At 40.1% G+C, this 13,536-nt stretch overlaps 1 protein-coding gene across 1 annotated transcript; it reads left to right on the forward strand.

Moving 5' to 3' along the window:
* The first annotated feature begins 6,428 nt into the window (after positions 1 to 6,428).
* has3 (hyaluronan synthase 3) lies at positions 6,429 to 11,699 on the forward strand. The gene is made up of 4 exons (XM_005747886.1): positions 6,429 to 6,522; positions 6,616 to 7,151; positions 8,796 to 8,897; positions 10,770 to 11,699. The coding sequence occupies exons 1-4, from the start codon at positions 6,429 to 6,431 to the stop codon at positions 11,697 to 11,699; spliced, it is 1,662 nt and encodes a 553-aa protein (XP_005747943.1).
* The last annotated feature ends 1,837 nt before the right edge of the window (positions 11,700 to 13,536 follow it).

Raw genomic sequence — 13,536 nt, forward strand, 5'->3', positions numbered from 1 at the left:
ATGATCACATGATTATTTTTTACAATGAACACAACTTCCCATAAGTACAACACAATAGCAGTTCTGTGTTACTGTCAGCTACCATAACCATGACTGGCTTGGATTACTTTAGTAAGCGATTACTTTGACGGTCACTCATTTGTCTGAGGCACAAGTCCCATTGACTGACGCAACCCAGTATTGCCTTAATGCCAGATGAGGGCAAATTAATTTTTTCACTCTGTACTATGATGAACTATTTTCACAACAAACATAATAAAACAACTTCAAGAAAAATGTTGAAACTTTTATATTAATGCTTAAAACATGGGGTGCCACACCCTGAACTAATTAATAATAAAACTCTGTTAACATGTTTTCTTTTTCATTACATTTCTTTCCACTACTAGTGCCTGTCCCCGAGTAACAATTATGGTTGTAAACACTGCATTTAACTGTTCAATAAAACATTTTCCACACTGTGTTACGTTCACCAAATAAAACCCACAGTACCAATTAATCATCAGTTGTCTTTGCCAGGTATACATTATTTTTCCTGTCTAGATCGATAAACAAGTTTATCACATTACTATGACTTTTCTCCTGTAACCAGACTCAATATTTATCCAACACTCTACCACACTTATCTTTGTTTACATATTAATGCACTTCTCTTCATCTTAGTGTCTTCAGTCTGCATCAGTTTCTTATAACTGTCTCTCACACCTTCTATGTATATCTACAGGCCATCAAAACCTCACAGCCCCTGGGGGCAAATAGCTCCCATCTTAATACTTAAACAAATATTAAAACTTAATACGTTGTTGAGCTTCTCCTTCCTTTTGTCTCAGGCTTCTCTTTATTTGCTTTGTTCCCATCTGTATGGTTTTTCCACGGGCAGGCTGGTACATTGATGGAACAGGTTCCTGTGTATTGTGTCACTCTTTCCTCCTTTTGTGGTTTGAACTCATAAACTGGGATGTTAGGGCTTTTTGACTCACTACCACATACACTGCATCCCCCCAGTATGACCAAAGCTTCTCTGGACTTCTCTCTTTGAGATTGCCAAGCTTCTTTTTGAGCTGTAATAGGTGCAATCTCATAAGCCTCCTTCATTTGAGAGTGCCATTTTGTCACATACTTCTCATAGCTTGCTTGCTGGTCCTGTGAAGGCAAGTTGAACAAGACATCTACAGAAAGCCGAGGAGTGTGGCCAAACAGCAAATAGTATGGGGAAAACCCAGTAGCCTCCTTCCAAGTGTAGTTGTAGGCAGGCACTATGTTTGACAGCGAGTCTTTCCAATCTGCTTCTTTAAATAAATTCAATTAATTTCAATTGAATTAAATGTAATTTATATAGCATCAAAACACAATAACAGTTGCCACAAGGTTCTTTATATTGTGAGGTAAAGACTCGACAATAATACAAAGAAAACAGATCATATGACCCCCTTTGAACCAGTGCTTTGGTGACAGTTAAAAGGAAAAACTCCCTTTTAACAGGAAGAAACCTCCAACAGAACCAGGCTCAGGGTGGGGCAGGGTGAGGGTCAGCATGCATTACAAAATGGTCCACATCTCTTTGCATTCTCTGAGAGCTTGGACAGGAGCTATTTCAGCTGGGTCCTCAGCTATCCTTTTTCTAGCACCATCTGACTGAGGAAACCCAGTTTCTTCTCGAAGACATCACACTTCTGTGATCTGAGTTTGCCACCATGTTTCTGGTATCTCTGATGTGTTCGACATGAGTATCAAATGAAGGAGAGTGGACTAGGTTGTCTTCCAAATACAGCTGACAGATTACATCCTGAAGCCCTCTTAATTAGTCCTCCATGCTTCATTGAAACTCTGCTGAGGCTCAACGAAGAAATAAACAGGCAGGCTGCCCCAACCAAGGAGGAAGGAAGGCAGGGAGCAACCAACAGGGACCAGCAACCAAGCCCGATAGACATGCCCCTCACCAAGAAAAAAAAAAAAAAAACAACCAGCAAGGAAAGCAAGCCAACCTTGAATTCTAGAAATTTTTTAATTCTGTGCCTCTGTACTGACATTCTGTTGAGTCCCCTGAAATCTCAGCACAATCTCAGTTCACCTGACTTTTTTCTAATACAGGCAACTGGGGATGAGTAGGGTGACCGGGACTCTGAAATCCACTCATGGTTCAGCAGATCTTGAAGATAGTCTTTCACTTCAGAGGTTTTGAGGCTGATATGTAGGTCTTCAGTGATGTACATGTCTAAAGTGTGGCTGCATCCAACATGATAGTCATCATAAACAAATGCTGACATGCTCGTCTTTACTGAGATGGTCTAATTTATCTGGAAGGTCCCACTGAGGTGGCTTATGGCTGGGGGCAAAGGTGGATAATAACTTTATCTATCTGTATATGTGGCTTTAAGGAAAGTGGTCCCACTGATCCTGATGTCATGTCTTCTCTGCCAGGACTCTGCCCAAACTTTAGCTTGGGTCAGGTGTCACAATAGTTTTAGCACTGATTTAGCAGTATTTACTGACAGTGAGAAGATTCGGATGATTTTTCAAATGTTGCCTGATCTTTTTAGCCGCTTGCTCCATTTACCCACTCAAATCTGCAACATTGGGATCACTAGATCCCCGAATTTGAACTAGAACCCTGTTTTGAAGGTAACAGTTCAAATAAAACTCTGTCTCTATCCACTCATCATATGAGATTTCGCTGCCATTAGTTGCTAGAGCTACCAGTGGTTCTGTTCCCAAAAGCTCAGCATACTTCCTTCCTGCCGCCTGTTACTCTTCTTTAACCAGTTCATGCATGAATTATGACCTCAATCAGGATTTCTTTCTTAAGTATTTTTATTCATCTTTAGGTATGAAAAAAAGATTTTTGAACTTCAATTTTTTTTAAACATGTACTTTTCAAAGAGTTTTTTACATGTCCACTTAGGTGGACAACATATGTTTTGACTTATGAATTTGGTATTGAGTGACACATCAGTGTCCAATGTAGTGGTTTATGTGCAAGTATACCATCAACACTGACACAAATACAAGAAAACAGCCTTTGAATAGCTGTCCACTGTAGTGACCACTATGTGTGAAAGCGTTAAAGACCAGTGCTGTGGATACCACCTGCTTTTATTGTAGACATTGGTTGAGTCAGTAGGTTGTAAAATACTCGTAATATTGCAATTGTAGTCTATTGGCAGTTTTTACAGTTGAAACACATTTTGTTGTGCATCTGCATCACCAGAACTTGAATAGATTTTCTGTCATTTTAGCGTTTGCATTTTTTTAAGCATTGCATTTAGCATGTGAATCATTCAGCCATCATCATTCTTGCATATTTGGTTTTTGTAAAAAAAAGAAAAAAGGATGTGCTAATGTGTACAGAAACAACTAGTCAAAAGGTGTGTGTGAGTGTGAGAGAGAGTGTGTGTGACTGACATTCTGGGGATTTCTCTATATAGCTTTGTTAGTGTTGCTATGATAAATTGTTGTGGCTGTGATGTGGTATTGAGGATGTCATGCTGCCAAGCTTCATGCCAAGGAGTCATAGGAAGACAAAGAAATTGCAAATGCACGTAAGATATTTCTTTTGTTGTTTTTCTTTATTTGAAAAGTAACTACATCAAACAACATTACTAGAATTACTAGAATTAAGAACTAATGCAATATGTGATATTACTTTTTAACACCCAACACTGATTACTGATACGTCAGTGATAAATCGATTTAATGGTTAGCTGAAAGCAGCACATAGCTAAATGTAAATAATTAAACTGCTATTTAAAAGAAAGTTATGGTTAGCATGTTTTCAGTTCATTCAAAAGCGGACTCATCACCTCATCAGTTGAAAGTCCCTCTCTCATATCTGATAGAAGAACTTTGGCTGTTTCTTTAACTGGGTCAGGGCTGAGCATCTCATTTGCAATGACTTTGCAGGCAGGTCATATTAATGTGTCTGCGATGGTGTATTGCTTTTTGGATTCAGCTTCTAGGTAGCTAGCTTTGAGAAGTCTTTCAGACATCTTTGTGGTTAAACCAAACCAAGAGTGACATGTTTAGCCGCATGTTCTCCTTAAATTCCTGGTTGTCTGAGCAGTGTCCAAAAAATGAAATGGGCTTTATAGATAATTAGGAAACTTTCTGGGGAAAATCTGGTCTTATTAGAAGAGACGGCATCCATCCCACTTTGGATGGAGCAGCTGTCATTTCTAGAAATCTGGACAAATTTATTAACCCCCTCTAAAACGTGACTATCCAGAGTTGGGACGAGGAAGCAGAGCTGCGGTCTTACATGGCTCTCTGCAGTTTCTCTCTTTCCATCATGCCTGACACCTCCCCCTCCGAACAGAAAAGCAGGACAGAAATCTCTGGAGGGCTACCTTTGGCAGCCCATATCCTGGGAGGGGTGATGGGCAGTAACAGTAGTATTTAAATATTAAAAAATAAACAGAAAGAACAATATAATATCCACAACTACATCAAAGAGTAAAACTGTTAAATGTGGATTATTAAACAATTAGTCTCTCTCCCCTGAGTCCCTGTTAGTAAACCATTTAATAATTGGCTAACATATTGATTTACTCTGCCTTACAGAAACCTGGTTACAGCAGGTTGAATATGTTGAAATAAATCAACGTCCTCGTGATAAACTAACTGTCAGAATCCTCGAAGCACAGTCTGAGGGTGCAGAATAACAACAATCTCCCATTCCAGCTTATTAACCATAGACACAGAGTTTTAACTCATTTGATAGCCTGACTCTTAACCTTGTCCACTCTAATTGGAAAACTCAAAAAGCTGTTTTATTTGTTGTTATATATCATCTGCCTGATCCTTATTAAGAGTTTCTATCTGGTTTCTTGGGCTTTTTATCACATTTAGTGCTTAGTTCAGATAAAATAATTGTTGCGGGTGATTTCAACATTTGTGTAAATACTGAAAATGATAGATTAAACTAGACTCGACTCAGTTGGCTTCTCACAAAATGTGAAAGCGTCCACACACCACTTTAATCCCACTTAGATCTTGTTCTGACATATGACATAGAAACTGAACATTTAACAGTATTCCCCAAAAACCATCTTTCATCTGACCATTTACTAATAACTTTACATTTACAATAATGGATTATACAGCAATGGGGAAACATTTTATCAGAGTAAATGTCTTTCTAAAAGTGCTGTAATTAAGTTTAAGGATTCAATATAAAAGCCATCACCTGACCCAGCCGTCTTAGCTAATCTCCAACCTTCATTTAATTATTGAAAGAGTAGTTTTAAAACTTCCAGCTTATCATCTGCAGAGGAATCATTTATTTGAAGAGTTTCAGTCAGGTTTCAGAGCTCATCACAGCACAGAAACAGCTTTAGTGAAGGTTACAAATGATCTTCTTAAGCCCTCTGACAGTGGACTCATCTCTGTGCTTGTCCTATTAGACTTCAGTGTAGCGTTCGACACTGTTGACGATATTTTATTACAGCAATTAGAGCATGTCATAGGTATTAAAGGTACTGTGCTGCAATGGTTTATATCATTTCTATCGAATTGACTTCAATTGATTTAATTTGTAGTTTGAATCTGTTTAGTCTTTTTTGTATATTTTTCATATGTTGATTTATTTCACGATTCAGACTGCTGTAAGCACACTGAGCACAAGGGGAAAGAAATGCCAAGTGAAAAGGAGAGAGGAGATATTTCAGACAAATTAGAGCTACTAGAAACACTAAATTGTTGTGTAAATGACTAAATGACTCATGAAAACAGTGATTAAGAATATAAATGTTTTGTGATGTCATGTGATCCAACCCCTCTATTTGCAAAATTTTCCTTTCGGTCAGGAGCACCGATAAAACAGATTCTCCTGATGTAGTCTGCGGGCAGAATGCATGATGCCATGATGTAAATCTGTGAATCCATTCAAAAAAGTGTATAAATCTGCTTGTCCAACAGAGCTGAATGTAATAATGTAAAGAATAAACCAGTCTCTCCTGTGCAGTAAGTTAACCCTAGCCCTAACCTGGAGATGTGGAAGAAAGGAGCACCAGAGGTTCTAATGGCAGAATGGGGGATTTAGTTGTTTTAGTAGCTTTTGCTGTTTCTGAGATGTTTGTAGCTCAGTTCAGTTGCATTTTATTTATATGGCGCCAAATCACAACAGCAGTTGCCTCAAGGTGCTCAACTATTTTGAAAAACACACAAAGAAAATGGCAATTGTATAAATTCATGTTGAGTCTAAGTGACTCTCAGAATAAAGTTTGTGCTTTTTCAAAGCATGTCTTGTTTCATTACTTCCATATGACAGCAAATTAAGATTACACACGTGAGGTTTTTTTTCTCTCTTCTTGACCTCTTCTTCCCTCCACAAATTGTTCCCTCTTTTCCTAAACCCATCTCCACTCACTCCCTTGTTCTCATGTTGACATCTGTTGTGGACCCCTCTGCCTCACTTCCTGCTCCATCTTCAGATGCCCTCTTGCTACAGGAATGCGCTGAACATTGTGGTCACCACCCTTTTTGCCGCGGTGGTCCTCTTCACCATTCTGTTGGCCTATGTTACAGGTTCATTTCAATCACAAACACAAAAAGTATATGATAATTAAAATGTATGATCGTATTTACTGATCGCATTTTTTTCCCTTCTTCATTGTGAAGGCTACCAGTTTATCCACACTGAGCAGCACCACCTGTCCTTTGGCCTATATGGTGCCTTCCTCTCCCTCCACCTCTTTCTCCAGAGCCTCTTTGCATTCTTGGAGCATCGGCGGATGAGGAGTCCTGCCCGACCTCAACACCTCCGGCGTTCCGTGGCCCTCTGCATCGCAGCTTACCAAGAGGACCCAGACTACCTAAGGAAGTGTCTCCACAGCATCTGCCGAATCTCTTTTCCAGGCTTGAAGGTGGTGCTGGTTGTGGATGGAAATAGACCCGAGGATCGCTACATGATGGACATTTTCCATGAAGTGATGGGAGGAGCGGACCAGGCTGGCAGCATGGTGTGGAAGGGGAACTATCACAGGGACGGTAGTGGAGGTGGGGGGAAAAGCACAGCGCACATGGAAGAGATGGCACAGGTGTCAAGGATGGTCAGAGGTTGCCGCTATTCTTGCATTATGCAGGAGTGGGGAGGTAAAAGGGAGGTGATGTACACTGCCTTCAAAGCGCTGGGGGACAGTGTGGACTACGTGCAGGTAAGGGCTACACAGACACCATCACATATATGTACCTTTGCAATGGCAAAGAATTCATTTGAACAATTTAGGCTGACCTGATGTATAATCTGAATATTCATCCTGACCACTTGTTATGATCTGCATAGTTTGTATAGTCATTCTGACCACTTAGCTACTAACCACGGTAATGTAAAACGGGATGGCTGTAGCTCAGGAGTTAGAGCAGGCCATCTACTAATCAGAAGACTGGCAGTTCAATCCCTGGCTGTCCAGCCTGTATGCCAGATTCTAAACCCAAGTTGCTCTCCAATACATCCATTTTTGAATGCCAGAGAACCATGTTTGATAACAGATGCCATTTAAAACCTGCACTTATGTCTACCTGTGCTAGCTGTTTATTCTGAACTACATGCTAATGCTAACACACTAATGTTAAAAACTGGGCAAAATACTGCCTTAGAGCAAGAAGTACATAAGTTCTATGTGGCCATTAGAAAAACCACACTCACAGTGAAATAGAGTACACAAGATTTCTTTTTATTTCAAAGCCTACTAGTGCTGACAGTGTAATTCTGACCTGCAGTCCAGAGCCCAAGGATACCACAGCCTGGTTTCATACAGGAAAAGGTGGTCGCTCAGAGGAACAAGATGTCAATCACATATCTTAATAATCGGACTCTTGCATCTTCCTAAGAGAGTTTTCATCTACCTTAATAGGCCTTGTGTTAGTGGAACACGAGTTTCCATACCAGATCCTTGGAATAGAACTCTCTTTTTCTCTGGGTCCTCTGTGATTTCAGCAGGTTGGCCACCTCCTAATTGCACAGTAGGCTTTTGCTCAGAGCCTGACGGCAGATTCGGTCCAGTGCTTTTTTAAAAACTTCACAAACCCTGATTTAAATTGATCCTTCTGTCAAATAAAACTACGTTATTTTAAAAATAGGACCAGACCAGGTTACAAACTATGTTTTATAGCCCCCTTCTTTCCTGTTTACCCACAGCCAGATTCCCCCCCCCCCTTTTTATAGGGGTGGGGGTGGGGGCACCAATTATAACGCATGACTTTTCTTACATCAACACTGTGAAATGCGTTGTCAGCAGTATAAAATCCTGCACACCCAAAAATGACCTCTTTTGTATTTAACATGACAGTAACATTACTTGTGATTTTTTTCATAGTAAAAATAAACCATCTGTTTATTAGAAGAATGAAAACCTTCACCATCCGTGAAGGACTTGCAATGTAATGTAAAACAAGCATGAAATCCTAACTACTTTACACAAGTAATAGTCAAGCAAGACTGTTGAAACTGTTGTTGTTGTTATTTAACTGCTTATGGAAAGACTTTCCGGGTCTGCATCCAGACCTGTGGGTTAATGCTGGATATTGAGTTCCTTCTTCATGGCCAACTGTTGCACGCCTTTGTCCTTGCTGAGGGTAAAGGTCGAGTCCACAGCTGACCCAGGTGCATTGAAATTACAGAGAACCAGCTGGGATGTTTGTCAGCAGCCTCTCATTTTTCTCTTGGATTTTACAATCAATACCAGCCTGTGTTTGGCAACACCTGGGGTCTTAGACTGCTGGTTGTAATTGTCTGAGCCCGTCTTTAACCCCCACTAGGCCTCACCTTTTGTTTTTTATGTCGTCTTTTATTTCCCCAGGTGTGTGATTCAGACACAGTTTTAGACCCAGCATGTACCATAGAAATGCTCAAGATCCTTGAGGAAGATCCAATGGTGGGAGGGGTTGGTGGAGACGTGCAGGTAAAACAGCACTGCAGAGGAAAAGTGAAATGAGAAAGTCAACTTGAATTTCCTCTCTTGTTATTGATTAAACTCAATATCTAAATATCAGAGTCACAGAATACTGAACCCTTTATGCATCAAAATGGCTTTTATCTTCTTTATTACGCTGCGTCTGTGAGTATGCAGTTCATTTTTGCATCAAAGTACAGGGCAAACTTCAGATTGCTAATATGCTCGCTTATGCCCAAACCACCTCAACTGGCTCCTTTCAATGTGGAGGAGTAGCGGCTCCATAGCGGTGGGTGTTGTTGGACAGGGCTTCCCTTTGTCACCGATTGTCACTTTGCCTTCTAGTGTACTTTAAAATATCACAACAATTGGAAATGTCATAGACAGCTCTAAATCCTTCTCAGTCATACAGTTATCCTTTTACATTGAACACGTGTAAAAATAGGAGATATTGTGATTTGGCAAGCAGCCCTACAACTAACTGCCGGATGGCTTTCACTGCAAGACAAGGCCTTGTTAAATCATTCAAAGACAGACAATCCATTTTCTTTGTCCTTGGCATGGCTATTAACACAACAGTGGCCGTCATTCACAAAGAACCGTTCTGGGCACTTCAACGAAAAACTGAAATTATAGCTAGCCTAGCAAGTGGTCGTATCCAGACTGAAGTTATAACAACATTTGCATCATGAGACGATGCTTTCCCTTGTTGTCGGAAGACCATGGCTATATTGTGAAGCTTGAAGGCTCTACTTGAAATGCAAATTGGTCTCATGGTGTGCTCAAAAATCAGTCAATCAATCAATAAATAAAAAGCAAGAGAGGAATAGACTTACCAGAGCTGGGGGACATAACGAAAGGAGATAAAAAGAAAAGCACGTAACATCAGCTTCACATCCAAAGTGCTGTACAATAAAGGAAATGCCAAAGGGGAATCCACACTGTTACTAGCTCATCTTCCTGTAGCCAATTCCAGCAACGAAGAGGATTGAACAAGATAATTAGTATTCACAAAGCTGAACTTGACAGCTATGGACACTCAGCCCAAAAACCAAGTGCTCAGTCAGGCCTCAAATAAGGACACTAAGGACACTGTAATGCCAGTTCCACCCACAATCCATTGCTCAACAATCTCTCCGTAAAGGCAATGGCAGGTCTGCACCTCCTATGGCAGCCCAAGTCCATAAGACAACTCTGAACAAAAGTCCCACACTAGCTGCTGCTCAAATCAGGCAATTTTACAAGTAGACAGTTCAGTGAGCTACATTTAGGTGAATTATCAGCTGTCATAACGCTAATTATTTAAGCTGACAGAATCAAGTGAACAGACATGCAGCCTACCTATAGCGGGTTAACCTCATATATTGCTGACAGCCAAAGAGAGACATGAGAAACAGAGCAGGGAGCATAACCAGCCCAGCTACAGCCACAACCTTGAATAACATAAAGTTTTACATTAATTAAAGTAAAGGAGTTTAATGAGGTAGATAGATTAATTAGCAATTTAATGAGTTAGATACAGAAATGAGCTGTATCTAACTCAGAAAAGTGGGCTAACCATGCATATTTTTGCACATTTGAAATACTCAAATGTAAAATCCTCACAGAAAAAAACGACAATGCAAAAATGTATAAAACTACATTTGAAATGTCATCTAGGTCCTGAAAATGTGTCTATTTTATTCTATTTATATCTGGGACAAAAAAAGGTGAAGGCTCCTTGGAGAGTTTCAAGACAATATTCCCTAAACCTGAAAAAAAAAAGGAAAAGTTGATGGAAAAATCTTAGCTTTCAGTAACTGTTAAGATACAATGAAACCTGACTGTGATTTTCCTTTCTTTCAATCTTAATATATTCTTATGCACTTTCCTATCTTCCAGATACTCAACAAGTACGACTCATGGATCTCCTTCTTAAGCAGTGTGCGCTACTGGATGGCCTTCAACATTGAGCGTGCGTGCCAGTCCTACTTTGGCTGTGTCCAGTGTATCAGTGGCCCTCTCGGGATGTACAGGAACTCCTTGCTACAGCACTTCTTGGAGCCATGGTACCATCAGACCTTTTTAGGCTCCAAGTGCAGCTTTGGAGATGACCGCCACCTCACCAATCGGGTGCTTAGCTTTGGGTACAAGACAAAATTCACAGCTCGATCACAGTGTCAGACTGAGACACCAACCCAGTATCTGCGTTGGCTCAACCAGCAGACTCGATGGAGCAAGTCTTACTTTCGTGAATGGCTCTACAATGCCTTGTGGTTCCATAAACACAGCCTCTGGATGACTTATGAATCCATGGTCACTGGCTTCTTCCCGTTCTTCTTGGTTGCTACAGTCATCCATCTCTTCTATCGTGGACGGCTGTGGAATATCCTGCTCTTCTTATTGACAGTCCAGTTGGTTGGGATGGTGAAGGCGACCTACGCCTGTTTTTTGCGTGGCAGTCTGGTCATGATCTTCATGTCACTTTACTCACTTCTCTACATGTCCAGCCTTCTTCCTGCCAAAATATTTGCCTTGCTTACCATAAACAAGGCTGGATGGGGCACATCAGGCCGCAGGAAGATTGTGGTCAACTTCATTGGAGCGGTGCCAGTTACAGTTTGGGCTATGGTGCTGCTTGGAGGTGTGGCATATACAGTTTACTGTGAAACACAGGAGCCATTCAGTGAGACTGAGAAAGCCTTATTGATAGCAGGGACGATACTCTACGCCTGCTACTGGCTTATTCTTGTGGTACTGTATTTGGCAATTGTAGCCAAACGGTGTAATAAGAGGGAAGAACAGTATCATCTGCCATATGAAGAGGCCTAAACTGGAAATATTGCTCGTCTGAGTTTCACGGCAGTTTGATTCAAGCAAGGTCTCTACTCACCTTGCTGGAACAAAAAGATTGAACAAGGAAAACACATCTTCATTGCTGGTGCTACAACACTGTGATTCTTAAATTTGAGAAGCATGACTCTAGTTGTGGGGACTTATAGATCCATACAGTTCTTCCATTTATCCCATTTTTATGGTGCTTCACAGTGAAAACCTTAACCAAGCAGAATAGGTCATAATGTTTTAAAATATCCATATACTTGCTATGAAAAACATCAGGTAATTGATGGGTACAGGTTGCTTTTTGTAATGAAAAGTGTCATACAGTGTTTTACTTTTTTTTTTTTAAATACATGTGAAACTTTTATATTTAAGATGTTTACTTAGATTAGTCAGAGCACCTGCTTTGGAAAAGATTAGGGAGGCTCAGTAGGTGTAGAGTCCAGACAGAGACAAAGCAAATTTTAAAAAATATGAAACTGCCAACAAATTCAACTGAAGATGTGTTTAACATGGAAGAGAGGAAGAGATGAATTTGTCCTGGCCAGTCAGCATGAATTTAAAAATATAGAGAGGTAGGAAGTAGGAAGAGAGTCTTTAAGAAATAAACAGAAAATACACTAGTGTGTGAGTTATACATAAAAATACATCCATACTCTGTAACATCCTAAGATCTGTACAGTTGGTGCATGAAAAAAAAGTACATAAATATTCTGTGTCTTAATTTCGCTACTTCCATTTTTACTATTTATACTTTAATAGTATATACATTATACTATGTATCTACTAGTGTAGTGTGTGAATTTCAGTAAAGTAACATTGTCTCAAATTGTCTGTGTAGGTTCTCAGTCATCCAGGTGATCCAGGTGAGGAGCTTGGAAAGAAATCATCTGGACTTCTTTAAGTTTCTTTAAGACTTTTAACCTCTGATCTGAGAAGCTTCTTCAGGTCCACTGGTCATTCACAGTGGGCATAGATGAATGACCATCTTTGTAAAGAGGGGATGGCTTACGACACCAACTGTCTGCCACTTACTATGCAGTTCTGTGTTCCCTTCCCAGGCGCCTCACCCTCCACTTAGCTCTTGCATCAGGTGATCTCAGTGGGTCAGATAATAGGGAAAGGCAAGGCCTCACAATGGTTTCAACCGAAGCCTCCGCTGATAGTGACCTTTTTTCGCACCTTGCGGCGTGTTGTGAGGCACGAGATCAAGTTAGTTTTAGAACTGAAGAAGCTTCTCAGATAAGATGTGAAACGTCTTCAAGTAATTAAGAAGTCCAGTCACTTTCTTTCCAAGCCATTTAGATCATTGTCTCAGATTACAAACAGTAAATTGTAAAGGTCACAAAAATAATGTTTGTAAGGTTTTACCATGATTGTGCACCAGCTGCCACCTTTTGTAATAATTTGAAACATGTTGATCCTAAGATGATACATATTGCTAAATTCATCACCAAACACCACCATAACGTGTTGTGTTAGTGCTTGAAAAAGATCTGCTGTGTTTACCTCGTTGATTAGCATTGCCACATAGCATTCCACTAAAGATGCTTTTTCACACTGATTTGTTTAACTCTCTTTCAGTTACTGTATGTAGCCAAGAGTAGATTAAAAAAGTATGGTTCACTCTTAGCTTTGACCGGTACCTGTAGGGCTCTTGAGATTTGGCAGGTGGGTGAACCACAAGATTTAGTTTATCAGTGCAGGGAAAAATTATTCTCAAATTAATATTTGCTTTGAACTTGAGTAACAGCAAGAAGAGATATAGACAAATGAGGAATTGCAAGAAACATTACTAATATAGCTTCAAACAGTCATGGAAAGCTGT

Source organism: Pundamilia nyererei, unplaced genomic scaffold (assembly GCF_000239375.1).
Source record: "Pundamilia nyererei isolate P.nyererei 1_Seehausen unplaced genomic scaffold, PunNye1.0 scaffold00208, whole genome shotgun sequence".
Taxonomy (NCBI): Eukaryota; Metazoa; Chordata; class Actinopteri; order Cichliformes; family Cichlidae; genus Pundamilia; species Pundamilia nyererei.

Coding starts and splice junctions, on each gene's coding strand:
- has3 (XM_005747886.1), top strand. CDS start 6,429: ATGCCCTCTTGCTACAGGAATGCGCTGAACATTGTGGTCACCACCCTT. Junction 7,152..8,795: donor ACAGTGTGGACTACGTGCAG/GTAAGGGCTACA, acceptor TTATTTCCCCAG/GTGTGTGATTCAGACACAGT. Junction 8,898..10,769: donor GGGTTGGTGGAGACGTGCAG/GTAAAACAGCAC, acceptor CCTATCTTCCAG/ATACTCAACAAGTACGACTC.